Genomic DNA, 27467 nt, shown 5'->3' with positions numbered 1-27467 from the left:
GATTGTCAAGGATAAACCTTTTAGTGTCATAAAGATCCCAATAAATGAAGGGGCATATGCTTGTGGATAGATCAAAAGTTTATTTTTCAGGTTTATGATGACTGCCAAAACAGAGTGGTTGCAGTAAGGTAAGTCCTAGTTTATCTTCTTCTGTAAGATTATAAACAGATCAGGTACCTTTCTCAAAGATGATCCGATCAGTCAGTTATTGAAAAAAGAACCCCACAATGCAGCTCTAGTGGGTCATCACATTGATACTTTTAAGTAGCTGTGCATTTGCTGAATCCTGTCCATGTATATTCTTCCTATAACACATGTTATGTACAAAAGAGTGAATTGCCCTTTCCTAACCCAATGTATCTTTATTTATAGGACCTGAGAAAAGAGTAAATCTGACTTCCTGGAACTACAAAGAAGGTTGGGCAAACATATCCAACATGACATACAATCATGGAAAACTTAAAGTTAACCAAGATGGATTCTACTACGTGTATGCAAATATCTGCTTCAGGCACCATGAAACATCAAAAAACAGCAATATACTGGACAGTGGTCTTCAGCTGATGTTGTACATATCCAAATCAAATAACAAAAGGAAACATTCAGAAACTCTAATGAAAGGTGGAAGCACGAAATACTGGTCAAAAAATTCAATATATCATTTTTACTCTGTCTATCAAGGAGGGATTTTCAAGCTAAGGGCTGGTGATGAAATATTTATCGAGGTATCAAATCCATCATTACTGGATCCAGATCAAGATGCAACATATTATGGGGCATTCAGAATACCTGATTTTGGACCTTGACTCTTTTCCAGTTGTGTACTATATTTTCCTATTGTATATATTGTATATTCATGAAGAAAATGTTGCCATGTCATATGAAATGATACTTTAAGTCCAACTATCATATGCACATTTTCAAAATATTGATATTAACCATACACCTGGTTATGAAATCACAATTTTTATCTGGAAAGTTCTTGAGAGTAAGAAATTACCCCACATAGTGTAGATCCAGTTTCATTGGTGAATGTGGCTGTTAGCTTTTTTTATCTATTATTTTTATCCTTGGAGTACAATTATGCTTGAATAAGTATTGAGATCATGCATAGAGTCAATCCTTTGGGCCTGAATATAAGTATGTCGAAATTTCCCCTGCAAATACTGCCTTACTCATTAACTGTTACTTCCACTGTGGTGGATCTTGTGAATGGCAGTGTCTACTAGAAGTTTCGAACATTTCCCACAAATGGTAATTTCACCAGCAGTACATCCTCAATGTTTTGGAGGTAATGCAATGGACAAAACAACAACACTTTGTCTGAATGTTTTTCCTCCACATCATTTCAAACCTTGCAGTAAGGTGATGTTGTAAAAGTGATTGCAATTCAGCTACTGCCATGTTTTTACCACACTGCCATGCTTGTAGTGAGGCCCTTTATTTTGATAATTATGTTATTTATGTAATAGTTTAAACATTACATCATGGATACATTCTAAGAAGTAGAATTATGTTTAGAGTACAAAGGTATGATAGTTGTCCTTAAAATAGTATGTTTCATGTGCTATGAGGAAAGGTTGCTGACACACATTTTTTAAATGTTAAGGATGTACTGTAAAAATGTAAATACGAGTTAAACTATTTGAAAAAGTATATTGTGCCTTAACTCAAGAGTACTGCCAATACAAATGTTTGAGTGCATAAACAATAACAAGACCAGAAAAACATTTGATTTAACACGCATCTTTTTTACATTTCCTTTAAATTGATTTGGAAAAAAAGTCATTTTATTGTATTGCCCACATCTCAATATGTTTGACAGATTTTTCAAATCTGTTTTGGAGCAAGTGACGGAGACGGACAAGTGCAGCTCCTTCCATTGGACTAAAGTAAAGTTGTGCCCTATTTACAAAGGAACTCTGTATGTGTGCATCACAGATGGGTACATACAAATGTATTTTCCCCCCTGCTCCATGCAAATGCGCAAATCACATGGTATTTCTGTGCTCTACGAAATACATCCCAAATCCACAAACATGATGTGCTTCACAGCGTGAAGAAAATAAACACATCCCCTGTGCTTGACAAGTGCAAGGGATGTGCAATGCATGAGAATGATATTTCTGACTCTTACGCATGCTTGTTTTCACTGTGAAAACAGTGTATGAAGCAATGGTGTCCCACCTGCATTTCTATCCCCTAAATTAGAATATAAATTTATATTTAATTTTTTAAGCATTTCACAATGACAGACCCTTAAAAGGTGCCCGTCACTGTGAAATGCACGGTCTGAGAACTGGTCATACATTAGTGTAGAAAGTCGGCTCCCAACACTAATGTATGTAAGCGGCCTGGCCAGTGGATCATTTGTTGTAATTCACAGCATCTACAGGAAATGTGACCTATGCATTTCCTAAAAAACAGGCATTTAAAAAAGGGCATCATCTGTGCTATTTTCAGGTAACAATTTCTTGAGAACCAGGCTGCTTGTGTACAATTTAAGAAGGACCATAAATTGTTAAATGTGTTCTTTTGACTTTATGCGGTCCTATACGTAGGATATCACCCTGAGAGATTTCTCACATCACATTAGGTGAGACTTTGGCAAAAACATATAGAATGTCTTGCAACCTCTTATATTGCTTGTGCCAGTTGTCTCAACTGTTAGAAACATACATGTTCCTTCATTTTTTCTACAAAGCGATCATCCGAGGTGGACTTCAAATGCTCTTTATTGTGGAATTTCAGTTTTGCTAATTACAGTCATATTGATTTTCCTAAACCCCTTGCAATTTGTTTTCTAAAGACCAAGTTTATTTTGATAAAGTTTAAGCCGAGGTTACATGTGTATGTTAATTTGCATTCACTGTGTTGAGAAAATATTGTGGCTTATTCCATACGTTAACATAGAGCAAACCTTTTGACAGAAAATTAAACTTTCACATTATTTCCCTATCACATATAGTTTCCAATTAGTGTCTAACACTTACTGCCCACACTGTTTGGGACTAGATCACAGATCATCATTGGTTGTGTTATGGCCTGCTGTTACAGACAAAGCCAAGTAAAAGCCCCAACAAGCTAACTTTGGAGCAACTGCTTAACTGAAGTACATTGTGTTTCCCAATGTTCTGCATTTTCCCATGAAGACCATGAAGACATTGATTCTGATGTTGAGAGGGTGCATATCCTGAAATGCACTTCAATGCTTGTGACTTGTGGCACTGTTTTGCTTATTACCCCTTCTTGATTGATGGAAATGCCTGCTGGGATTAAGTGGGGGTTATCAATACAGCCTACTTACATAAGATGTTATCCAGGGAAGTGGCTTCAAATCGAGTCTGCTTTGCGTGAAAGCTATGCTCATGCTCTGCTGGGCTGGGGATTAGTATATACAAATGATGGATTGTATCTTGTCAGGGATGGTCCAATTCCAGGCACACTTCATGAGTCACAGGAGAGAGAATGTCACAACAGTACAAGAGCTCTCCTTTGCGACAACACCTTTTGTTCCTGGGAACCATCAAAGGGAATCTAACGGCATCCTTTTTTACTACTATCCAGTTCCTGCTTTTAGAGTTTTTATTGTTGCTTCTTTGGTGTATTATTGATCTTTTCAATATGAAGTTGGTTGCAAGGCCTTTTTTTTCTTTCTTCTAAATTATACTTCTACAAGACGAGTGGTTGAAATATATGCTTTTTCTTTGGGTCTTCCATTTATTATTTTCCATTAGACAATTACGTACTGCATGCCAACTTACATTTCGTGCCTCAGGTTCTCACAGTGTTGTCATAAATGGTTATTGGAAGGATGCCTTACACATATTTTGCACAGGAATATAGGGAAATATCAATTATTGGTGATTTTTGGCTAACAGTCTTAGTAAGAAATAAATGATTCTGTCTTGATTTTTCTGTTCTGAGCTTACCAAAGAACCTCTTAGGGGCGTCGTCAGCAATAGCGCACCTATATATTAAATATTGTTCACTTTTTAGATGATCCATACTAATGCAAACAAACAAAGCTACAAGGTTGGCCTTTTTACTGTTTTGGTTCTTGTACTTTGAATGATGTCATGTTTGCAAGGGCAGACCTGCCAAATAATGATCTCAATTGCCTATTTTCATCAAATATGATATAACAAACGTAGATAGGGAATTTACTACGAGCTGTGCTAGATTAAAACATATCATGTAGCAGTAGACCTCCTAGTTGGTTAATCGTCTAATGATGCACCATACCTCGAAACCTGCGCATGTTTTCACTTTGGTCAACCTAGTGCTGAGTTTACCTCTGTGAGTACCACTGATGTATATGTCTGTGAGTACAACCTCTACTCTATATGAAGAAGTGATTTAGGCCTCCTTCACTGCTTAGTAATATTTACTTTCTTGGATTTGTAACATTTAGTAAGTGTAGTTGGCAGGGGTATGAACTAAAACTAACAGAAACTTAACGTGCCAAGTCAAGTTCAACTTTATTTTGTGCCTTTCTATGTAGAAGTGCTGCTTTCAAGCAGTAGTTTTAAGTCTGACTTAACTTACTTGTAGCTGCCACAGCTGTGTACTATACAAAACACTATAAACACCTTCAACATTGACAGTTTGACTCCTGCACTAATACAGTAGCCTTATGCAATAGCTAGAAACAAAGCCAAAGTGGTGTGTCCACATGGTCCTTCATTCAAGGTTTAAGGTCTCCAAATTATTCTTAAATGACATATTTTTGCCACGGCCCCCCACCCCCTTACTGCGTGATATTCTTTCCCCAGAGAGTTCACCCAACAACTGTGTAAATGCTCCTCAAGTTGATAACCAGTACTGGCTCATCTACATTCTTCACCTGGGGCCTACTTTGATAGGCTATCAAGGTGTTGTATGGACTTCTTTCAACACATGCCTTCACAGGGGTGCTTCATTGATATAACACTGAAGGGACTTGCTCTAAAGGACCATTTGGTTCTTTCCCCGCCAAAACATTACTTTCTAAATTGAGCTGTCCTACTCATAAGGGAATTATGTTTTACTGCCGAATGTATTAAACAAAATATATTTTCTTTTTGTAAGCTAAGTATTTTTTTTCCCTCAAAACCTACATTAAATTGAACCCTTTACTACATTCTAAAGAAAATACATTGTATAATGTATTGGAAAGACAGTAAAAAGGCACTTATTAGATAGGTAAATACTGCATGTTGTTGGTTGATTCTGCACTCCCATAACTTTGTACAGATGCCCATATCTGCCATAAGGAAAGCAAGTGTCACTAATGTGGTATTTACAGCCCATTTGGAGAGGGTTGTAACACCAGCCAAAAAGAACATAGAGGTCAACATTTTGTTAAAACTTAATTATTTCAGGAAAGCAGATGTGATCTATTGCAGGTGCTTTTTGTTCAACAATAGCAAACAATCATGACATCTTTCCTTGGTTCAATTTTCGATGTAGTCTTAATTTGTTTCCAACACCTAAATCCCCCATTGGCTCTCAAAAGAGTGGGATGTCCTCAGTGGTGCCTACCTGATAGGTCTAACAGTGTAGGGTTATTATAATAACATTTCCTTGTGATAAAGCCTAAGAACCCTGAAAAGATAATTGGATTGACACGTCTTGCCATCAATGACAACACCAATAACAAAGACTAAATGATCAGCCTACGATGCCCAGTATTTACTACTGGTCCCATGATAGTCTAGAAGAGTTTTCACTCCAATGTACTCAGGTGATCTGGGCTAACATGTCAGTATTGTTTTTCTCTCTGACATACAGAAGTCAGCAAAAATGTCCTTGTTGCTAGTAGCAGCCATGGCTGAAGCTGACGACTATCTTTCATCTTAAATTGTCCTCATCTGAGATCAGTGGCTACTTCAGGTAGGATGTGATGCTGTTGGGCTTCATGAGCTCTATACAATTGCTGTAAGGGTTACTGGACCCGGCTCTTTTAGTGGCACTTACATAACTATTCTGTAATAAATCTTTTCGTGCCATCCTTATCGACAGTTTTTCATGTGCCCATGGATCATGGCCCTTGCCTCCTATGAGTTCTTGCACCACGTTTAGAGGCTTTTGCATTTAAATGATCGAATCAAGGAGGGATGTTTTCAGCGAGGTCTGATAGCCTCCTGAGTGCAGTTGTTGTCCACCATCTGTCTATCAGACCTTATGTAGTGGTATCAGGATAACATTGTTATTTGGATATCCATTCCTTCCACCACAACCTGATGTTTCCTTTAATTACAGACCTTTCAGACAATGCTAATATGGAATAGTATTACCACATTCATCTCTCGTTGTTATCCCATTGTGCAAATTGCTCTAGTCTTCACACCCTTACTACCATTGCTGAAAGGCATGAGGTTGTTGATTCAAACTGACAACATCCTGACCATTTTCTATATAAGCAAGGAGAGGGTCACTCACTCACATCAGTTACAGGTGTGAGCTCTTATGCATGAATGTGTAAGTAATATATCAAGCACTAGTAGACTTCAGGATTTTTCCTATGCAGGAGTAGGACATCTTGGATTTTTCTAGCCAGCACTGTGTCTTCTCTTTGCTTCCCTCTTCTTACTCCGATCCCCAAAATGTAAGAAATTCTAGACATAATACCTGGATGCTCCATGACCTTCAAATTCTCATTTTGAAATTATCCAAATAGCCTTGAAGAGTACAGCTATGCATCTTTATAAAAACAAATGGCGATGTTGCTGCCATTGAGTCCTCCTAAAGAAATACATCTCTTATCACATGAGCTAGATGCAATTCTTTCATTGTGTATACCTATTACTACTATACTGCTTGCTTGCTCTCTCTCTCTCTCCCTCTCTCTCTCCCTGTCTCTTTCTCTCTCTCTTTATCTCTCTCTCTATCTCTCTCCCTCTCTCCCCCTCTCTCCCTCTCTGGTAAGGATAAACACACACTCTTGTCAACTTTTTTTCTTCACAGAATATTAAGCACCACTTCGAAGGCCACTTGCAACTTTTTTCTCTGTGGTGGGCAACCTGGGGCCCACCAGAAGTCTGACCTACAAGTCCCATTAGCCCACCTATTATAGTCAATGGCAGGGGATCATAGGAGTTGTAGAATAGCACATTTGTAGAGCTGCAAGTTAACCACCCCTGCTGTACAAGAAGATCCACCCGGCCTAAAATCCAAATGTATTTTTTTAATGTTTTGAGCCATAAATCATTTGAGCTTTTAGCAACCACTGATCTTAAAATGGTAACTTGGAAAACTAGTCTCTGTAACCATAACCTCAGCCAGAAGAGTAACTGAACTTTAATCTCCAGCCTCTTGCAAGACTGCTGGACAGTCTTTTGTATCTTGAAATGCTACAGAGGGGTTGCTTGCTCCAGCATCCTCTATTAAATATGCATGCAGTTTGTATGAAGGTGTCATAAGGTGCCTTCTAGTATCATGTCCGTTTGAATAGCATCTGCAGATCCACTATATAAATGTCTATTTATTCTGCAAACACTATGATACACAAGTCCTGGATTTGACAGGGCTTTTTAAATAACATATTAAGGTGGTTGGCAAACATGCGGGTGCGTAGACCAACCCCTCACAGAATTCACACTTTTCAGTTGTATGATGACATGGGAATAAGGGAGCACTGTGTGTACTAGTAAGCACAAGCAACTCCTTCTAGAAAATCATTCAACCTGCATGGTGCACATGGGTCCAATCTCCTGGCTACAAGCATATTCCCATAAGTCTATAGAAGAAGTCATTAAGGATTACGAGTACATGAGTCAATATGTTCAGTAGCTTGACATTTCTCACCATAAATAGAGCTGATGTGGTAACTGTGTTGCACAGAGTGATACATATTTGTTCACTGTGTTTCACTTTGAAAACATTATTTATTTTTTCATTTGTATGTTTTTGTGAACTGATATTCAAATTCAAAAAGTGTGAACACATATTTATTTTGTGGTAAATATTGAACAAAAACTTCAGGCCTAAGTTATCTTGTTGCATGCATGGACCTAATGCATTAAGTTAGAGCCAAATACTGCAAATGAAAGATTTTGGCCTTGCTTCTCTCCTTGAAGTATATTCTACCTAAAGCCATACAAAAGTTTTAGACATAGCATTTACCAAATGTTATAATTTTAACGGGTATATCATGGATACAATTACAAGTACTTTTCAGAAGAGGGCCATTAAACACTTTTGACAAAGTGTAAGGCAGGAATATTTTCTGCTAAATGTATATTTTACTTTCTTTGTTATTTTGTTGAAACTATTTAAAACATGTCATCTCATTTGTATATTTTATGTTTAATTTTATAGGTTGATGTACAGATATTGAACTTTTGCACTTTGTTTTTCCCATTGAGGGGATATGCAGCTGAAATGGTTGCTACCAAATGTAATATATTTCTTTCTACTCATTCTAAGTTGACATATTTGTCTTAAAGCTGTTCAGTATTTGCAACAATTACTGGAATGTAATTTTATGATTAAAAGAATGATTACTTTGAAGTATCTCCTGATTACTGGTCATTGTTTCACATTCAGCAGTTTGTTTGAATATTTCCAGATGCAGTATCACACAAATATAGATATATATTGTTAACCTGCAAATAATTCTTTGAGTTATATCATTGTTGTGTTTACAAACATAATGTGTAGTGATGCCTCAAGTTACAAAGCTCACAGCTGTATTATGGCAGCTATGTTCTCAAATGAAACATCAAGGAAGAAAGTGGGCAGTGACTCTTTAAGTCGGAGGGAAGCATTACTCTTTGATCTGTTGGAATGAAGCATCCTACTTCCCAGGTCAGGTCTTCAGTGCATCTTTGTGAATACAAATGTATGGCTTCAATCCCATCATTCAGAGAGAGCACAGAGTAGGACCTACAGGATGTGAGGTGCCTTCACCCACATATATCCACTAAAGTACAGCCTTCTTGCAGTTACTGCTAGCCACTGTACGGTTTGCTCCTTCCATCCCAAGGGAAAAGTTACTCTCCCATGCTGGTCCAATGCTCCACTGCCTCAAGAAGTGGCATAGACAACATAGTAACTGTGTTGAAATTGGGAACCAGAACCAGGCTAATTGTTGTGGTAGACGAATCAGTAGTGTATCTGGTCGTTGGGGTGTACCCATCTACAATGGCCTCACAGTTAACCTAGGGACACCCAACAGTATGTATCTGCAGATAATGAGCTTACCATCAAATCAGAGACACTGGGAGAAACACAGCATATTTAGCATCTCTTGTGCAGTCCCTGAGTTGGCATCCCTCTGAAAGACCTTACTCAGCCCTGCACTTACCCCCTGAACAGAGCCATGTGCTGCTATTTTTAATGCCAAAAAGGAAAAGCCACTACAAGACCATTATAAAGTCACAGAAGTCCTGCGCTGAGGGAGCATAGATTGCACATATTAGTGTCACTTAGCAAAGACAAGTAACTCTGAGGTTTCATGAAATATCCAGTTACATAATCAATTGGAACATCTTCTATATTCCCTACGGATTGAGACTTTTAGACACTGAGAACGTTAGACACTAACATTGGGGTACTTTTTCCCCTTGCCACTGTGTCCGACCAGGATCCAAACATGGAAATACCTGGGAAAGTGTTGGTGCACCAGCATCTCAGGCAATCCCAAAGTTAGTGGGTGAATACTGAGTAGCCAACATGCTGCCGGTGTATCCATTCATGAATTCCAACAAGCACCCACAACCCCCCTCATTCCACATATGGAAGGAATGGACCGAAACATGAGTAATTTACTTCGAAGACATTGGTACCACCAAGTATCAGACTTTGAAGAGAAATTCAATGTTAGTAAATTCCTTAAGCTCAGACGGGCAGAGAGACTTTAGTGAATAACTAACAATTTTAATGAACCCAGAGGATGATGCAGATATTTGTGAAGCCACTAAGTTGAGAAGCATTACAGCCCAAAAACAGATATCTTCATTTAAGAGATAGGGCCGTATTATGAGTTTGGAGATAACTGAAAAAGCTGGAAGTAATGGAATGCCCTTCAGCTTTTTCTGTCCACCTGTTTGAATTGCAAACCCATGAGAAGGTAATACCTCTAGCATACAATGGAGGAATTACCTCCAGTGGAATCCCCTGCCAAGGCAATTCCTCCATTCTACATTGAGGTTCGGTGGGACCTAAGAATGGGGACTTACCACTACTCACAATCATTTGTAAATTCCACAGTTGCCACTGTTGGTAGCTGTAATTCTGTTTAAATAAATTAGCACAGAAAGTAATCCAAACTTGTATTAGGGCTCATATTTGTTATGGAAGATATCAGTGAAAAGGGTAACAGCTTTCAAAACAATATTGATTTCATGTGGATTCGGACCATTTTTTAATTAAATAATCAGAGCTCAACTCATGGAACACCTTAATGACAGCTAGAGCATTATATAGTCGGCCAGGTACTGAGGAGCAATGTCATTGATAGCTTTGTAAAGAAGAAAAGGAACTTGAAAGAAAGCTGTTTTGTATGGTAACACGCATAGTGTCAGTAGGTAAAAGTTGGGGAGGATCACAGTAGATTGTAAAGAGTGTTGGTAGCGAAGTTCAGCACTTTGTTTAAAAGGAATAAAGCAGTAGAAACACAGGCTAAGGGGTAGGCATGAGCAGAAGTCTAGTTTTCTGAGCACAAGGAGATTACATGCAGAGAGTTTGGAGTTGTGAGCATAAGAATACAATTTATCAGATGCATGACCTTGCCTGTCTTCCTCTGGGACTCAACTTCTATACTCTTCTTTACCTCATCAACTGAACATTGCACTCTGGAATGCTCAATCTATGCAACAAAACTTCTTTTATCACAGACTACTTTCTCTCCAGCTTTCCTCCCAGAGACATTCCTGCTATCACAGAAATCTGGATTTCTCCATATGACCCTGCGACTCTGGTGGCCATACACAACTCCAAACTATCCTTCATTCACTCTCCTCGACTGACTGGCAGAGGTGGAGGCATCAGACACCTACTCTATACCCTCCTCCATGCCTCACAAATCTCCAATGCCACATCCTCTCCTACCTCTTTTGAATTCACCATCTACACTATTGCTCTGCCTTACTCGGTTCACATCATCTCCATCTATAGCCCTCCTGGTTCCACTGGACCCCTTCTTTGATGATCCTGGGCAACTCCTTGATTTTCTTTCCACTAAGCATCCCCTCATTCTCTTAGGTGACTTTAACCTTCCCTCTCCAACCACTTCTCATAAATCTGAACTTCAGTCTTTTCTTAGGTACCATGCTCTCCACTATATCCATAACCTACCTACCCACACAGGGGGTAACTCTTTGGATCGCTTATTCATCTCCACCTCTCTCGCAGCCACTATTACTACTGTCAAACCATCCATATCTGATCACTCAATTCTTTCCAGCACATCTTCTTTCCACCCTATGACCTTTCCTCACCACTTGCTTCACCTATTACTAAAAGGAAATTTAAACCTTCTGCCATGCTCCTCTTTCTCTGCATTCTACAGTTCTCACAATCCTCTTTCACACCCATTGCCTCTTCCACCAACACTGTCTTCTCCAGCTTCCAATCCCTACTATATGACTCATTCTCCTCTCACGTCCGACTGCTTACTTTTACCCCTAAGTCTCAGCATCCTCAACCATGGGTCACCCCATTCATATGCCCTCTGTGCACAGACATGTGTCAGCTGCTTCACAAATGGAGGTGTACTCACTTGCATGATGACTTGCAGCTTTACCTCTCTGCCCTGAACTCTCTCAAGTCTACTCTTGATAGAGCAAAAAGGGAATACTACCTAACCCTCATTGACACTCACTCCTACCATCCTCACCGGCTAGAGGGCACCCAAACTCATTCCATCAACTCCATTCTCCCAGCTGATGACCTAGCTGAATACTTTGCTGCAGAAATGTCCAAAATTAGGGACTCTCTCCTGGCTTTCCTCACACTCCCATCTCCTACAAGTTACACTCCGCCTAATCTACCATCATCCTCTGCCTCTATCCCCCACTTTAGTCACACTAATATTGACGAAGTGGATTTAATGACACACATGCCTCACAAGTACACTAGTGCGCTTCGCAGGACACATTATTAAAGCAGTATTTAGAGCTGCCTTAGTATAGGTACAGCTGCCTACCACCTCTTCCTCAGCCCAGGGTCTTGGTCATTTTTACAAAAAAAACATTATATGTCTGCAATATTTCCTTTCTTTGAGAAAATCCTGGATGACAGAAGAGTTTTGCTTTTGAAAATCCAATTCCTCAGCTACATCATGGGAGATATGTAGACGATGTTGGTGCTGGGTTACCTCACACTGCCTAATTTTAAATCGAAATTACTAGATGGATTATCATCAAAACAACAAAAGACATACTCTACTGTATTGTGCTGCTTCTAAAAAGAAATTTGAAGGAAATGAGTGCAGTGGTTTGGGCTTTGCACCTCTTTGAAGACTACATTTTCCCTAGAGCAAATCCAAAGCAGAAAAATAAAAACCACACTTTTTTCACATGTTTAAAACTTGAACTGTTGGACTACATTGTACCAACCTTTAAATGGTAATATAAAATGCATTGATCTAAAATAAAACAGTTGATACCCTTATTAGGATAGTTACGTCATAAATGCACACATTTCAGAACTCTATAGCTAAGGACACATCCTTAACATAGGAAAATGCTAAAAAGTTTCTAACTTTTGTTGTCATCCATGAAGGTTGACCAAAGTGGGCATTTTTTCATGCCTAGGATGATTTCTAAAACCCTTATTTGTATCAGGATTTTCATAGGGACTGGTAAATGCATATTGAGTCTACCATATCTCAAAATTGTCTGCTATGATGTTTTGAGTTTTTTGCATGCACTCAGGCATTTAGCTGAAGCAGTGTAAACAACAAAAAAATCGGATAAACCCAGCTTACAATCTTCGCTTCTTGAGGCCATAACATTGTTTCGATATTTCTGTAGATACGCAGCAGATGAGGAATGCAAAACAAAATGTGGCATTCACACGCTCGGAAGGGGGCTGACATGGCCGGAAAGGGCCTGGCAGCCCTTGCCAAGGTAGGCCTGAGCGAATTGAGAGCTTCAGCGAGGATGGTGGACCGTTAGTAAGTGAAAGTCATTCGCAACACGGAATTTCACCTGGATGCAAATGGTTTTCCTTTTTTTTCTCAGTCAGGAGATGAGTTCAGCGCAGAGTGTGGGAGGCTGAAAAAAAAGAAGGTAATAAAATGGCGGCTGATGATGGCCATAAAAAAATATGTTAAAAATGGCAGTCCCTTTTCTATTTTATGCCACAGGTTGCGGGGTGTGATTATAAAATCGCGCCGGGATAGACAGATTGTGACTGGTCAATCTGTCTTTCCCAGGTGCACATGAGGTTTATACTGCTAAACATATACACCACTTTAACCAGCACAACCAACATGAAGCAAGTTCACAGTAAGGTTTCTGCCACGGCTAGCCAGTGGAGGACAATCAGTGTCATACAGATGCGGTCCCTGGCCTTGACGTCAAGCATAATTCTTGCGGTCTTGTCCCGAATGAATTACACAGGGTGTGTATTAGAAGCATGGAGTTTGTTCAATAGGCAGTAGCGCTAGTGCAGCCTGCCTAAAATCTGGCCTGTGGAGACAGTGACCTACTGGTGGAAAGTGAGAAAAGGTGTTGTACCTCAGAGGCGGTGTATCAGATAGTTGTACTCCCAACATATGACTGAAATGGTACATGAGAAGGAGAGAATTGAGGCAAACATGACCACAATCATTAACATCTGTGCAGGTGGTTGTGGCTGTATGTCCAAGGGAGTATGGCCACAGAGAAAGTGGGAAAGCTGATTCTGGGGCCACAATGCAAATGAATCCAGCACTGCTGGCGTCAAGGCAGAGGTTATTTTGAGCAAACCATGAATGAATTGTGGACAGTCAGATGTGTGTGATGATTTTGATGCAGCTGAGGGTAGCATGAAATAAAGTACTGTGTCATCCACATCACGCTTCTATCCAGAGGTGAAAGTGCCTATCACATGTGCAAAGTCGGCCAAGTACAGGTAGATTCACCACGGTGATACCTACATCCCTTTTCAGCGGCACTGTTAGAGCCATAGAAGATTGCAATCTTTAGTTGTGCACGTGTGATGGGTGGGCAGAAAGCAATGAGTTAACCCACACCATAGATTGATTCCTGAACCCTGTGCACCATACACACACTAAAGTACACGAGCAGCATTTTTGGATACCAACAAGTAACATTGCTGTTAAAACTCTAACCTTACCTAACCCTCAATGTAAAAGAACATCTTACCTGTGCCCCTCACATGCAGTTCACACTCCAATTTGCGAACATGAAATACCTATCATTACCAGACGTATCTGCAGACACAGAAAAACATGAAACATTGTCATGTACCACAACATGCATAAAAAAAGTTCAATACACGCGGGCACCCATCAGTGAACTTAAACACATGCAAACCACAAATACAAATACAGACAGTAACATGTCCCTGCACACATGCCAAAACACCTGTACACTGCATGCTATGCAAACATGCAATGCACACACCCAAAAAGTAATCACACACTGCCTGCACACATCCATGACATTCAGCAAATGTGCATGCAACACATCCACAATCATTACACGTTGTCACATCCACAATGCAAACTTCACAAGCTGCATGAAACTGTGAATACAGCACATATGACAGAATTGTAAAAAGAAATTAAAAAATGGTGACACCCTCTGAACAATAGCAATGTCTGGATATCCACCTGTGTATTATCGGGACATTGCACTCCACACAGTCATGGAAGCACATTAGCAATGAACAAATGTGTCGCACATAGCTCAGGCATACATCCAATATCCAAATACATTTCTAAGTGCATACAGGAGAACTGGATGGGGACATGTTAATGTACACAGTCATTCACTAATACAGATCAGACCATCAATACGTCCAAGAAAACATGACAATCAATTGAAGGGGAGACAAGGCCACAATGCTGTGTCAGTGTTCACATGTGCAAGTGTACAGGTGATGTTGTGAAGGCTAAAGGTTGGGATTAGTGCATGGAGAACATCTTGTGCAGAAATGGCAACAAAATAATACACTCATGGAAATGATTAGTCACGTGTCGATGCTGATCGTGAGCAAGAACACCATATACACAGTACCTCACATGATACATGTGGTGGGTCAGGGAACCAAGGACACATAAGGCACATGGACATGAAGCACGGTACTGCATCAATAGCACCAAATACAGTGGGAGATGGAAGTGGAGAAGAGAAAGGACTACATGATCAATGTGACCTTAAGGAGCACTTGCTCAATGTGCAGGGGGAGAGTGAGTCTACCACAAAGGAGACATTCACAGAGCAAATCCAACAACCACCATCCCTTCCAATACCTAAGTGCTTCACACACAGGGAGTAGTTGCCAGAGGAATGCAGGAGTCAGACGGGTAGTATATAATCATGAAGCGTTGAAGATGGTACAGGGACCCCAACATCCCTGTGGATGATATCCCGGTATCACAATGTAATATGTGCAGAGTCTGTGAGCCTCACAAGCATTCATATTGCAGGATAGACGTTGGCCCTGGCCCTGAGTCAATTGATGAGTCACACATACATAATCTGGCTAAACTGTAGGTGTTGCAGTGTACAAAAAGGAACACTTATGAGTTTGATGTTGCAGTGTTGTAGCCAGGAGAGTACCACAGCACGTGTAACATTGCACCTCTGCTTGATGTTGTGGAAGTGTACATTAACTGTCAGCATCAAGACCTGCAAGTCGACTCCTTCACAATCACACAAATAAGTGGCAGTAATGTAAGGGGGTAGGGGGGTCGTTGAACATTAATGCAACATTCCTGCATTGGGATGAGTGTGCAGGGAGTGAGAACATGTAGGAAGGACTGAGTCAATGGCAGAAGTAGGCTGCAGTGGAGTAAAATTGGGACATGCAAATTCGTAAATGGCGCACAAGCCAAGGTCATTTTGAGGGCACCAGTCCAGGATGGCTTTGTGGCAGACATGTTGAATAAGGGTGCCATTGTGTTACTAGGAACTGTGCTGAAGATTACTCTGTCCACAGCATAGCACATTAATCATTAGGACAATGTTTCAAATATGCGTTGCAGCAGGCAAAGATACATGTCAAAGATGCATGGAAAAGGAATGAACACCTGCATGATGCCACAGATGGCGGCTGAAGAAAGGTAGAAGAAAGGACACGGTATGGGGTTTTCAAGGAATAGATTTTCTGGAATGACATAAGCAACTCCACTGTCCATTCATGGATCATCAAATTGAGGATGGAAGGCATCACTGTGTGAAAGTAAATGAGACGTCAAGGATGATGAGGACAGCAGGGCATCATGAATGGAGGGAATATGTCATATTAACGATGTTGTGCACAAGTTAGTGCCTGATGGAGGATTGAAACTGAACACCAGTAAAGGAGAGTATGCATAGATCAGCAAGAGCTTTAGACATAGAGGAGATGTTGACAATGATGGTTCTGTAGGAGCAGCTGTACACCAATAGGGATGACACCTTCATGTACTTGTGAACTTGGTTGAGTACTTCAGGGGAGACATGAGTGAGCAACTCCACTGTCCATTCATGGATCATCAAAATGAGGATGGAAGGCATCACTGTGTGAAAGTAAATGAGATGTCAAGGATGATGAGGACAGCAGGGCATCATGAATGGAGGGAATATGTCATATTAACGATGTTGTGCACAAGTTAGTGCCTGATGGAGGATTGAAACTGAACACCAGTAAAGGAGAGTATGCTTAGATCAGCAGAGCTTTAGATATAGAGGAGATGTTGACAATGATGGTTCTGTAGGAGCAGCTGTACACCAATAGGGATGACACCTTCATGTACTTGTGAACTTGGTTGAGTACTCCAGGGGAGACATGAGTGAATGAGGATAATGAATAATGATGGTGAGTGTCAGGGTGCGCCGACGTGCGGAGGGTTGTGTTTGAAGAGTCTGTCAGTAGTTGGTTCAGTCAGTCATGTGTATTAGCAAGACATATGTGGTGCAAGCGCATACCAAAGGTACTGTGAAAGAGGTCTTGGAGAATATACAGTGGATGTCTTCACAATCAATCGGCCAATCACCTCTTGCTCCTCCGCCAGAACCCTGCTTCGTGGCACAAAGTAATACTGCACACCGATGGAGCGGCAACAGAAGACATAAGCCAACAACACCAAGCCAATATATAAAATCATAAACATTTAAATAATGGTAAAAGTACACTCAACCACCAGACCATGGCCAATACATACTTCATTGTCACCACTTACCAATGCCGCACCACCATGCACCCAGATGCGTTGCACTAGAAGCTGAATACACCATGTTGCCACATGCCTGATAAAAGGAAGAAAACCCACTAACAATATGAAACCTGATGTGCTGTTAGACCAAATAGCCTACATACCAGCAGACATAGCAACATGTTTGTGGATTCACAATGCTGTAGCACAGACTAATAGTTGAACCATAAATTTGACCCCCCAAATGTGAAAAACATCCCTGATCCCACGCACCCTGATAGGGAGCTGATGTGTCACTCATTAGACCTGATAAAAGTTGAATGAGGTATACCGTAGCTCAAACATCTGCACCTGCCACAATCCACAAAGTGTTGACCATGCTACACACTCCCAAACAACCATAAAAGCCGGACCCACAGTTAGAAAGCATTGTCATCATTATCAGTGAACATTGGCGGCAGCAATCCATCAGATTAAAATGACCATAATCATTGGAATCAGCCCCGGGTGATCAATGCCCCCCTCGAGCAATAGTGATAGAGCCCAAGGTAAGTAAATCCAGAGGGAACACACACAGTGCCCCACTCCCGTGCAAACACCCCCGAAATGTCGGCAAATGCCATACACTCATCTGTCCGTGGAACTCACCTGCCTTGCATATGATGCACACCATCGGGAGACCCTTTACCTAAATGGAATGCAATGCAGAGTAACAGCACAAACTACATGCACATACATGATCATAATTGATCACAGAAAGAAAATATGCATAGAACACAGAATTCAGGAGCAGCATCTAATTTGTTAAAGGAACGACAGTGTCTGGTGGAGGTCATGAGGAGCGTGGACTTCGAAAGATGCAGGGTGTCTCATCCGGGACAGCAGTCACCGCCACATCACAGATTACTGGAACAATATTGGAGAACATATTAAAACAGCCATTGTGCAGTATCATTGACACAGCACACACATGCTACGCAGTGGTCGAAGTCTACGAAAAGAAGTAGTGGAACTATGTTCCCTGCTGGACTGACACGCTCCCCACAAAACCCATCCCTGCGCCCCCTCCCCCACACAATCCAAACGCCCAAACAAACACACCTGCTAATTATGGGAATGTGCAGTGCAGTACACTGAAATGCAAGCTTCAACTTCTTCCTACACTTTTATTTTAAAACTAAACCATTCCAAAACGGTTTCTTTTTAAAATAAAAGTATAGGAACAGTGAAACTTAACAATAAAAAGTATGGCAACAGCGCTCCCGACCGCTCCCGCCCACTTCGACCTCTGGTGCTACAGAACAACAAACCTATAATTACCTGCCCATCCCATCCTGTGCACCCCCATGCAAACATTATAGTTCACTTCACTAGCCATGCCTGCACGTACACCACTGCAAACGTGCAGTTCATGAGGAGTTAAAGACACACCTCAAGGGCAAGCAATACAAAAATGACCAAACACCACAAGGAAAGGGCAAAACAAAATATGATATGCCAACATCTGGCCAGGTTGCATCTCAATAGTTGCATCTCCTGCTGGTACTGTGTACTGCAGGCTGTCTCTTGGACTTCCATTGAAGCTCTGAGGGCCAGAAGCTCTTGCTTCAGGAATTCCCTATGGACCGAGCCTATGCATGGAGGGATGCCTGAAGAGACGTCAGATCGGCCCGTCAGCTGCTGCTGGCCTCCAGGTACAGCTTGTGGGACGGCATGTGGACTGCAATTCCTGCAGCTGGTGCTCTACCTATGTTTCTGGGGGGATCATGGAATTGGCCACCCTATCCATGTCCTGAACTAACATCTCTTAGGAAGCACCATGTTGTTGTGAAACACGCAACATTGACTCATCCCACACTGTCTCCCCAGCTGCCACACGTCCACCACGTGTGCAGGCCCCACGCCTGCCTGACCCAAGGGAGCATGGCTCTTGATGTGATGCTGCTATCTGTGGCTGCAGGACTGCATCCCTCCCTTGGCCATCCGTCCCAGGACCAGAAACCAATACAGTGGAGCGTGACCTTGCATCCATAACCACCACAGACAGATGTGACAACACTGACTGGCCCTGTGAGGGGACGTGAGCCCCTGCAGACGCAGAGGCTACAACAGCTCCAACACTTGATGCCCTCACCTCCGACAGAATAGAGGAATGGACATCAGGTACACCACCTGAGCTACTGTTTTCACTGGAGTCTGATGGCCTGTAGCATGTGGATTTTCATGGGCTGCCACAACACGTGCTCCACTGGTGCTCTGTTTCCCGCTCAGGCTCCCGTTCCTCCTCTACTTCCTCCCCTGTATCTAGTGGCTCATCACCTGCACGTGGACATATAAAGACATAAAGAATCATGTTAATTGCATCGACTACATACATTGTTATCACAATGTTTTCCTACAACACATTGCCATGCATGTTACCATGCCATAATTTGCATACACACACTATGTACAAAAAGCATTGAGGTCATGCCGTTTGCAGACTTCACACTACATCCCATGTCCCTGAACATGTAAGCACTGGACACATTGTCAACAGACATGTATCTGTGGAAGTACATTCTGTCCCATGGTACTGCAAACAGTAGACTAAAACATGCTAATTGGGACTCATCAAGTGGATATGCAACATGCCATTACCATACATGTGAACATGTGCAGACATAATCACTGCCAAGTCCACTACAATTACATGATACACCTGTCGGGGGGAAATTTTCCCGGGGTCGGCTGGGCCATCCGCAGACCTCCGGGCAGGGAGGCCCCAACTCCTCCCGCGTATCCCAAAAATGAGTATGAGGCACACGCAAGAAGCAAGGTGATTCTGCTGTTTATTAAACAAAACGGCAGGGATGGGTCAAGGATCGTACGCGTCCGTCCTGACACACTCTCTATTCGTGGGGCTCGCAGGCCCTTTTTACCTCAGTATGACGCGCTACTTGCGTCACCTGGGAAAGTTAGCAAAAAACCTATCGCCACTCTGGATTGGTTCCCCGAGTGGTAGGGTTAGTATAGCATACGTATAGAGAACGCTGTTAGTGGTTGAGGGTCAGTCAGGTGGTATACTTGGGTTGTCCCTTCAATTAGATACATGAAAATTGTTACATGAAGACCCCTGAGGATTGGCTAATGTTAATGGCGTCAGTGATAAGTGCCCCATGTTCTGATTGGTCCACTCGCGAGCCCCCCAGTCTGGGACCATCGCTGTTCCCAGCTCGCGGTGCACCTGTCATTTGCAACAATGTATAACTATGGGTATGTGCAGACAATGCGAGGATTTGTTCATATGCTGGAGGGCAGACTACTCCCACCGCCGCAGATGTCCATTGAGTCGCTTAATTGTTGCTGCCTGTGTCTCAAAACGTGGGATCCAGGCGCCTCCTTCCTCCTGGGCCTGGCACCCTGTCAGGTTCGGCTTGGTCACGTGAGGAGAGACCGTGGTTGAGGCAGAATTCGGCACATTTAATATTGCATTTTCCACTGTGCGTCTGGCTTAGTTTGCAGGTGTGAACTTGGCTTCGGCTTGTGGCATGCGAGTTTGCAACATTGTGCCCTTGACTGTCTGTTCTCGCCGGGCTCACTCTGCAGGGTCAGCAATTGTACTCTTGCTCGTTCAATGTTCATGGAGGCTCTTGCTTGCGGCCTACTTGGGCCTGGTGCATAGGTGGGGATGTTTGATGCACGGCGCTTTAAGTTACGGTGTCATATTGATTTATCCCCAGTATCATGTCTTCGTTATATTTCTCATTGCAATGCATGGGTTAGGAGAAGCGTCAGCAAGCATTTTAGATGAGTTCATTGTGCGTCTTGCGTTTCTGCATTTTGAAAAACCTATGTGAAAAATAATAAAGATGCGCATCAGTGGGTGTGTCTGTCACCTACGTCATAGCACTGAATATGTTCTTCGTGTGGATTGGTGTGGGAGTGTCCAGTGTGCATGTTTGCACGGGTGTGCTGACCGTTGGCTAGGTCGTCATGGCATCTCTAACGATGTGTTCATTTACTGTTGAATGGTTCAGTCGAGTTCATACATGCCGCAGGTGTCGGCATGGGCAGGGCAGGCTGGTGGGCACATCCGTATGTTCCTGTACCAGGGTATTTGGTCGTCTGGTAGATAGGCAAACTCCTCTCGTGGCGGGTGTCTGGGCCGTGATCCTCTAGGCCAGGGGCGTGAGGGGATTGGTGGGAGCCTTTTGTTCCATTCTCCCACTTCACACCAGTGTACTACTGGTACAGGGAGTGCTCACAATGTTGACATGCACTGAGTGTGGAGTCCCAGGTGTATGATGTAGAGAGAGTCATGACAAGCGCTGTGACAAAGGTTGTGGGAACATTGACACACAAGAGGGACAGGGCAATGGACCCATGGAGTGTGTGTTGAGTGTGGCAGGTCAACATGGATGACTCCTGACAAATATTTTACAAGGGGGGGTCACTGGCATAGCTGCAGCTTGCATTTGCACAGTGTAGTAAAATGCTATGTCATGGTATAATGTCACGCCGGCTACACCAGTGTTCATGGAAGTTATGGGTAGCATGAAACCACCTAAGGCCATGTGTGGATGGACTTTCAACAACATGCAGTGCATGATGTGTAGCACGTTCTTCAGACACAAGCACTTGACTGGCATAGCTGAGTCACTAATATCACTGATGGAAATACCCAGATGCCACGTTGTGTTGGCATGCCGGAAATGTCTTTTTGTATTTGAAGGTTGGTGATGACTACTATCCCAAAGCCATGTTCAACGGATGTGCAGCACATGGGTTGTATGCAGTCTAAAGTACACTAAGCATGAGTCAGTACACCATGACATGCTTCACCCATGGTAGTCATCCAAATGCAGGCAGAAGTGCTACACAATCATACTAATTTATTTTATGTACATACAAATATTCAGGATGCACATGCTTGATCACTCACCTTACGTGTTCTCGTAATCTGGCTGGCCTTCCACGCCTTGAAGCTGATTTACATGAATTAACAAGCTCATGGCTTCTTCATATGGTGTGCGCTCATGCTCCTGTGGTGACCTCCCTTAAGTCACCAGAGAAGAGGCGAGGTTGGCACCATGCTTATGTTTGGTTCGACAGTGGAGGTCATTCCACTGCTTCATGACCTGACCAGCAGTGTGCCTCTCGTTGCCCAAGGTGTTGATGTCTGTGGACCATACGCTGAGCAGGCATAGTTGTGCTCCCTGTCTGTGTGCACATGTCATGGCGGTGTTCACGCACGTAGTCCACAAGGATCTGGATTTCATCATTGAAGCTTCTCTTCCTCAACGTGGTGGTGTCCTGTGCCGTGCATTGGGATTAAGCCTCTTCGTGTTCTGCACGTTTTTGCCTCTAGGCATGTGGTGCAGACCTTGTGTTGCTGAGACCACTTAGGGCAACAGACACTGGACCACTAGTGGCCTGGACCATGCCATCACCCACTGATGCTGGGACAGAAGTTGCCCCTGCAGGTCCCTGTACCTGGGGGCTGCGGCCAGGACCTTTAACTGTACGACCCTTCCCCTTGGATGCACGGACATCAGCTGCCCCTGTGTGTCCATGTACCTGGGGGGAGTGACAACAGCTACTGCTGTAGCCACCTGATCCTGGCTGTTGGGGACATCAGCTGCCCCTGCAGGTCCCTGAACCTGGGTGCTGGGGCCAGGTCCTTTAACTGTATGTCCCTTCCTCTTGGACGCACGGACATCAACTGCCCCTGTGTGTCCATGTACCTGGGGGGGCAACAGCTACTGCTGTAGCTACCTGACTCTGGGTGTTGGGGACATCAGCTGCCCCTGCAGGTCCCTGGAACTGGGGGGATGACAGCTCACTGCACATTCCCTGCACCTGGAGGTGGGGGAACCAGCTTCTGCTGTACATCCCCGACCACGGACACCTCGGACACCTTTCCGTCTTGAGGCCTTCTCACTCATAGTACAGATGGACTTGTACAGTGAAAGGCACACCAAGCGATTGTCCTGGGCAATCGGTGTGAGGGGGCAGTGTATGTGATGTAAAACATACTAGTGTGGTCCAGCAAGGCTCAATATTACCCCTGGTGAAAAAATAAACGGGATGCGTAAAGCACAGGCACCCCAAAAATAAAAAATGCATGTACACGACCCCTCGGTAGCTCCCGTGAAACGAAAAAGCATTATACGATACGCTGTGGCACCAAGCAACACAGAAAATGCATACATGAAGCCCAGGAAAGCTACTGTAATATTGATAATGGAGGTACCCGATACACAGGGGCACCCAGAGTATGAATAATGTGTACGCAACTCATCGTTAGCCTCTGGAAAAAGAAAAGTAAACGCGCGTGTGCGCGGAGGCAAATACCCTCCAAAACAAGAAGTTTGCACTGTCACATGAGTAGTGTACGTATTGCCTGGCACCCCAAAATTCTCTGTAATGCACTTGTCTGTCCACTCCAATTTGCATGTGCAGTTTAATTTTCTCCTATGTGCTCCTTCATCCCGAATCTGAACGCCAACGCCCAGCCCGTGTCACGTAGCTCATGCGATGAGGCCCTTTCCTCTGAGTTCATGTATCCGTGCTAATGTCAGATGCACAGAGTAATCGTCACTCTGTTTCCGGTTGCCCACGCGAGAGACACAGAAGACCTACGCCCTGCAATTTGAGTGCCTGTTGTCCAGCCATTGCTTTTGCTCCTGTCCTTGATCCTGTGACCACCTGAGCTGATTCCGAAGACTCCCAACATGCCATTCCATCGTGACTGCTCCCCAGCCCAGCCCCAGGACCAGCTTGCCCACACGCACCTGCCATGTCTCAAGCAACAACATCTGAGATGAGTGGCAACCCCACGGAAGCGAGGCAGAGGGCTGTCAACTTCACTGCCAGGGAAGTTGACATCCTGGTGGAGCATGTCCAGGGCATTATGATGCCCTCTTCAATGCCCCAACGCAAGTCGGCAAGGAAGGGCGGAAGCTGATCTGGGACCGGATCGCGGATGCCATCAACACAGAGGGGGTGGCATCCCATGACTACAACCATGTGCAAAAGCCCTGGGAGGACCTGAAATCCAGAACCCACAGAAAGGCCCAGCACTACCTGCAGGCTGGTGCCAAATGAGGGGGGCGCAGGGGCCAGATGAACACCAGTGACATGCGGGTCCTGGAGATGTTCTACCCGTTACTGCACACCCAGGTCAGTGATTTACAGCAATGTCTGGAGTCATCAGGTGAGTGTCCATGTGTTGCTGGGCTCCACAGTGCATGTGCATGTTCATGTATGGTGGAAGAGTGCAGCTTGGGCTTACAGCAAGTATGCCTCTTATACGGATGTCTGTGTGCATGTCCTGGACAGTGCTCTACATGTGTTCAGTGAACCATGTGTGATTTCAATGGTCCTCCATTTGCATTGTGTGTTGTAATGCAGCATTTCACAACGTGCATGTGGTTTGTTACATGGTTCTGGGATGTGCCCGTGTGAACAGTGTGACAGATGAGGTGGTGTTGTGAACCTCATGTGCATGCATGGTGTTCCAGTGTATGTGTCTAAGATGTGATTGTGTGACTGGCCATCACTCCTGGATGGATGTAACAGGTGCATTTCAATGTGTGACCTAGTCATGGTGCGTGATTGCTGTTGAGGGGATTGTGATGTGATTGCTCAGTGCACTGCTTGAGGACTGTCAGGTGATGTGTGTGCATGGCATATGCATGAGCCCATGATGCATGTGTGTGTAGCATGCACAATTGATAGGTTGTGACAGTGCCAGAAGGGATTGTCTGTTGTGAAGGACAGACATGAACGTGTATGTATGTACATTGCATGTTCCTTTGTGTTGTAGAGGGTTATGATGGTTGTACCCTTTAGCAGTGTACTTCATGCAAAAGTGTTTGGTGGCAAGCACACGTCGGTGCAGTACCCTGATGTTTGTACTCTAATTCTCCTTATCTGCAGTTGCGTTGGAAGAAGAGGGCAGAGACGGTGCTGTGGAGCAGGGCATCAGGGATGCCTCCACCAGGCATAGGTGCAAGACCCACCGCATCTGGACCATCGACCACAGCTGCTGATGGGAAGTCCAAGAGGGCGAAGGTGGACGTGGACTCCTCAGCAGCGGGGGGGACAGCTGAGCAAACACAGAGGCCATCCAGTGCGGAAGACTCTCGTGAGGCATCCAGAATGGCGGGGGAGGAACAGTAGGAGGGGGACATAGTAACCCAGTCCATGGGTTCAGGCGGGGGTGATGAGGTGGGTGTGACTACTGTAGTCCAGCCCCATGGGCATGAGTCTGTGCAGGTCACTGTGGAAGTGCATGTACAACATCCTGTCCCTGGAACAGCGCCTACAGCTGTATGCACCTGCCGGCATGCCTCTTCCCGTACCTAGCCCCAGGTGTCAGATGCTTCCACCCAGACCGACACCCCAATGCCAGCGACTGTTGCCATTCAGGACAAAGTGGTACCCCTGCTGATCGGTATTGGTAGGTGTACCGGCGACATATGTGATGAGGTGCAGGCCTCCTGTCAGGTGCTTGCACATCATCACAATGACGTCTGGCGTCTACTCAACTGGCTAGCAGCATTCCTGGTCTCGAGTGTGCTGCATGGCCTGACCACTATTTCGACCCCCTCCTCGTTTTGCTCCTCTGTTCTCCAGTCGTCGACCAGGGCGCCATCTGGCCCAAATACCACCAGGGCCCCCTGTGCACCAGTCCCACCCTTGTTGGCCCGTCTGGTGGAGCAAACATCCCTGCATGAGTTGGGAGTCTACAGTGGGTCAGCTGAGGTGTTCACCATGCTGATCCAAGCTATGACAGCAGCAATGACAATGGAGGGAGAGCAGGCACCCAGGAGCAGGGCACGGGCCAGACACCCCTGGGTAAGTCATCAGCCCGGAGGGTGTCCACACAAAGCTGCCACTGGGTGCTATGGCAGCAACAGGCTCTGAGAAGGAGGCTATTGTACTCAGGGAATGCCATCTCAAGGCGGCAGGTATCCGTCGTAAGGCAGGATGCAAATGTGGACCTGAGAACCAGGATGTCTTCTGTTTTCATGCGATACGGGCAGCGAATCGGGGCAGAGAGGCAGTGGGCTTGGGAGGCGAGAGTCACAATGGCCAGGGCGGAGGTTGCACTGCATCGGTCATGGAGGCGGGCTGCTATCCTCGAGGATAATTGCAGGGAGGCGGAGGGCAGAGGCGTTGCTAGGGGGGGGCTGAGGGGGCTATAGCCCCAAGTCTTTTGGTTATAGCCCCGGATAGAAGCGCAGGTGCTACAACCAGAATGCTAGCTAGCCCCGGGTCCTGCCATTCCTGACATTAGCTTAGCCCCTGATCTTTTCCAGACCTAGAAACACCCCTGGCGGAGGGGATGGAGAGTAGCATGCTGGTGGCCTTGCAAGCCCTCGAGGAGACAACGGAGGCCCACCTGGGGGTAGTAGATGCAGTGCTTGATGATGCCCTGGTCCAGACATTGAGTGAGATTGGTGACGAGGAGGACTAGCCCGCTGCCTGTGTACATAGTTTTGGAGATGTCATTTTCCTTAGATTTTTTGTATTATTTGGAGCTTGAATTTCAGACATTACTCAATTTCTTTTGTACATAGTTATTTCTGTGTAAGTTTCCTTTTATTTATGTTTTTCTTTAGAGTGGACTCTTTGGACTATCCTCCATGTTTATTTTGTACATAGTTTTTTAGTCTGTGTTTGAGGGATCCTGTGAACCATGCTTTATTGGCATTTTTTATTGTAAATATTGTTATACACATGAAAATGTTTATTTTTCTAATTTTTACATGGACATCTTTCAAAATTGTATTTACAGACTGTATGAAAATAATACAACTGTTCAATATATGTTTTGTTTTTTCCCACTGTCATTGTTTGTCACAGTATTTTTTGCAGTGTGCCTGTTTAGTAGTCCATTTAGTAGCCCTGATTCTGACCATTGTTAGTCATGTGTGTGGTTGCTTACATGCATGTGTTATGTACAGTGTTTATTTGTGGGGTGAGTATACACATGTGACTGACCGGTGGTGGTGTGTGAAGTGGAAGTTTGGTGTGCAGGGTCAAATGGCATTCCCTTTCACATGTGCAGCATCACTGTGTATTATCCCTCACTGTGTTTGTGAGGAAGGCGGGTGGGGTGACTGTGGGACTGTTACATGTTCAGGATATTGGCACATGATTTGCTTGATGTTGTGTAACA

At 43.9% G+C, this 27467-nt stretch overlaps 1 protein-coding gene across 1 annotated transcript in view; it reads left to right on the top strand.

The window, feature by feature from the left end:
* Window positions 1–8493, top strand: part of TNFSF11 (TNF superfamily member 11) — a 361635-nt gene extending 353142 nt beyond the window's left edge. Inside the window, exon 5 of the mRNA XM_069640032.1 lies at window positions 373–8493. Within this exon, the coding sequence (XP_069496133.1) occupies window positions 373–806 (434 nt within the window). The 3' untranslated portion in view covers window positions 807–8493. The remainder of the gene's footprint in view (window positions 1–372) is intronic.
* Window positions 8494–27467: the final 18974 nt, after the last annotated feature.

The sequence above is a fragment of the Ambystoma mexicanum genome, chromosome 7q (assembly GCF_040938575.1).
Source record: "Ambystoma mexicanum isolate Mex_15411 chromosome 7q, UKY_AmexF1_1, whole genome shotgun sequence".
NCBI lineage: Eukaryota > Metazoa > Chordata > Amphibia > Caudata > Ambystomatidae > Ambystoma > Ambystoma mexicanum.
This window is presented reverse-complemented; position numbering and strand designations above follow the sequence as displayed.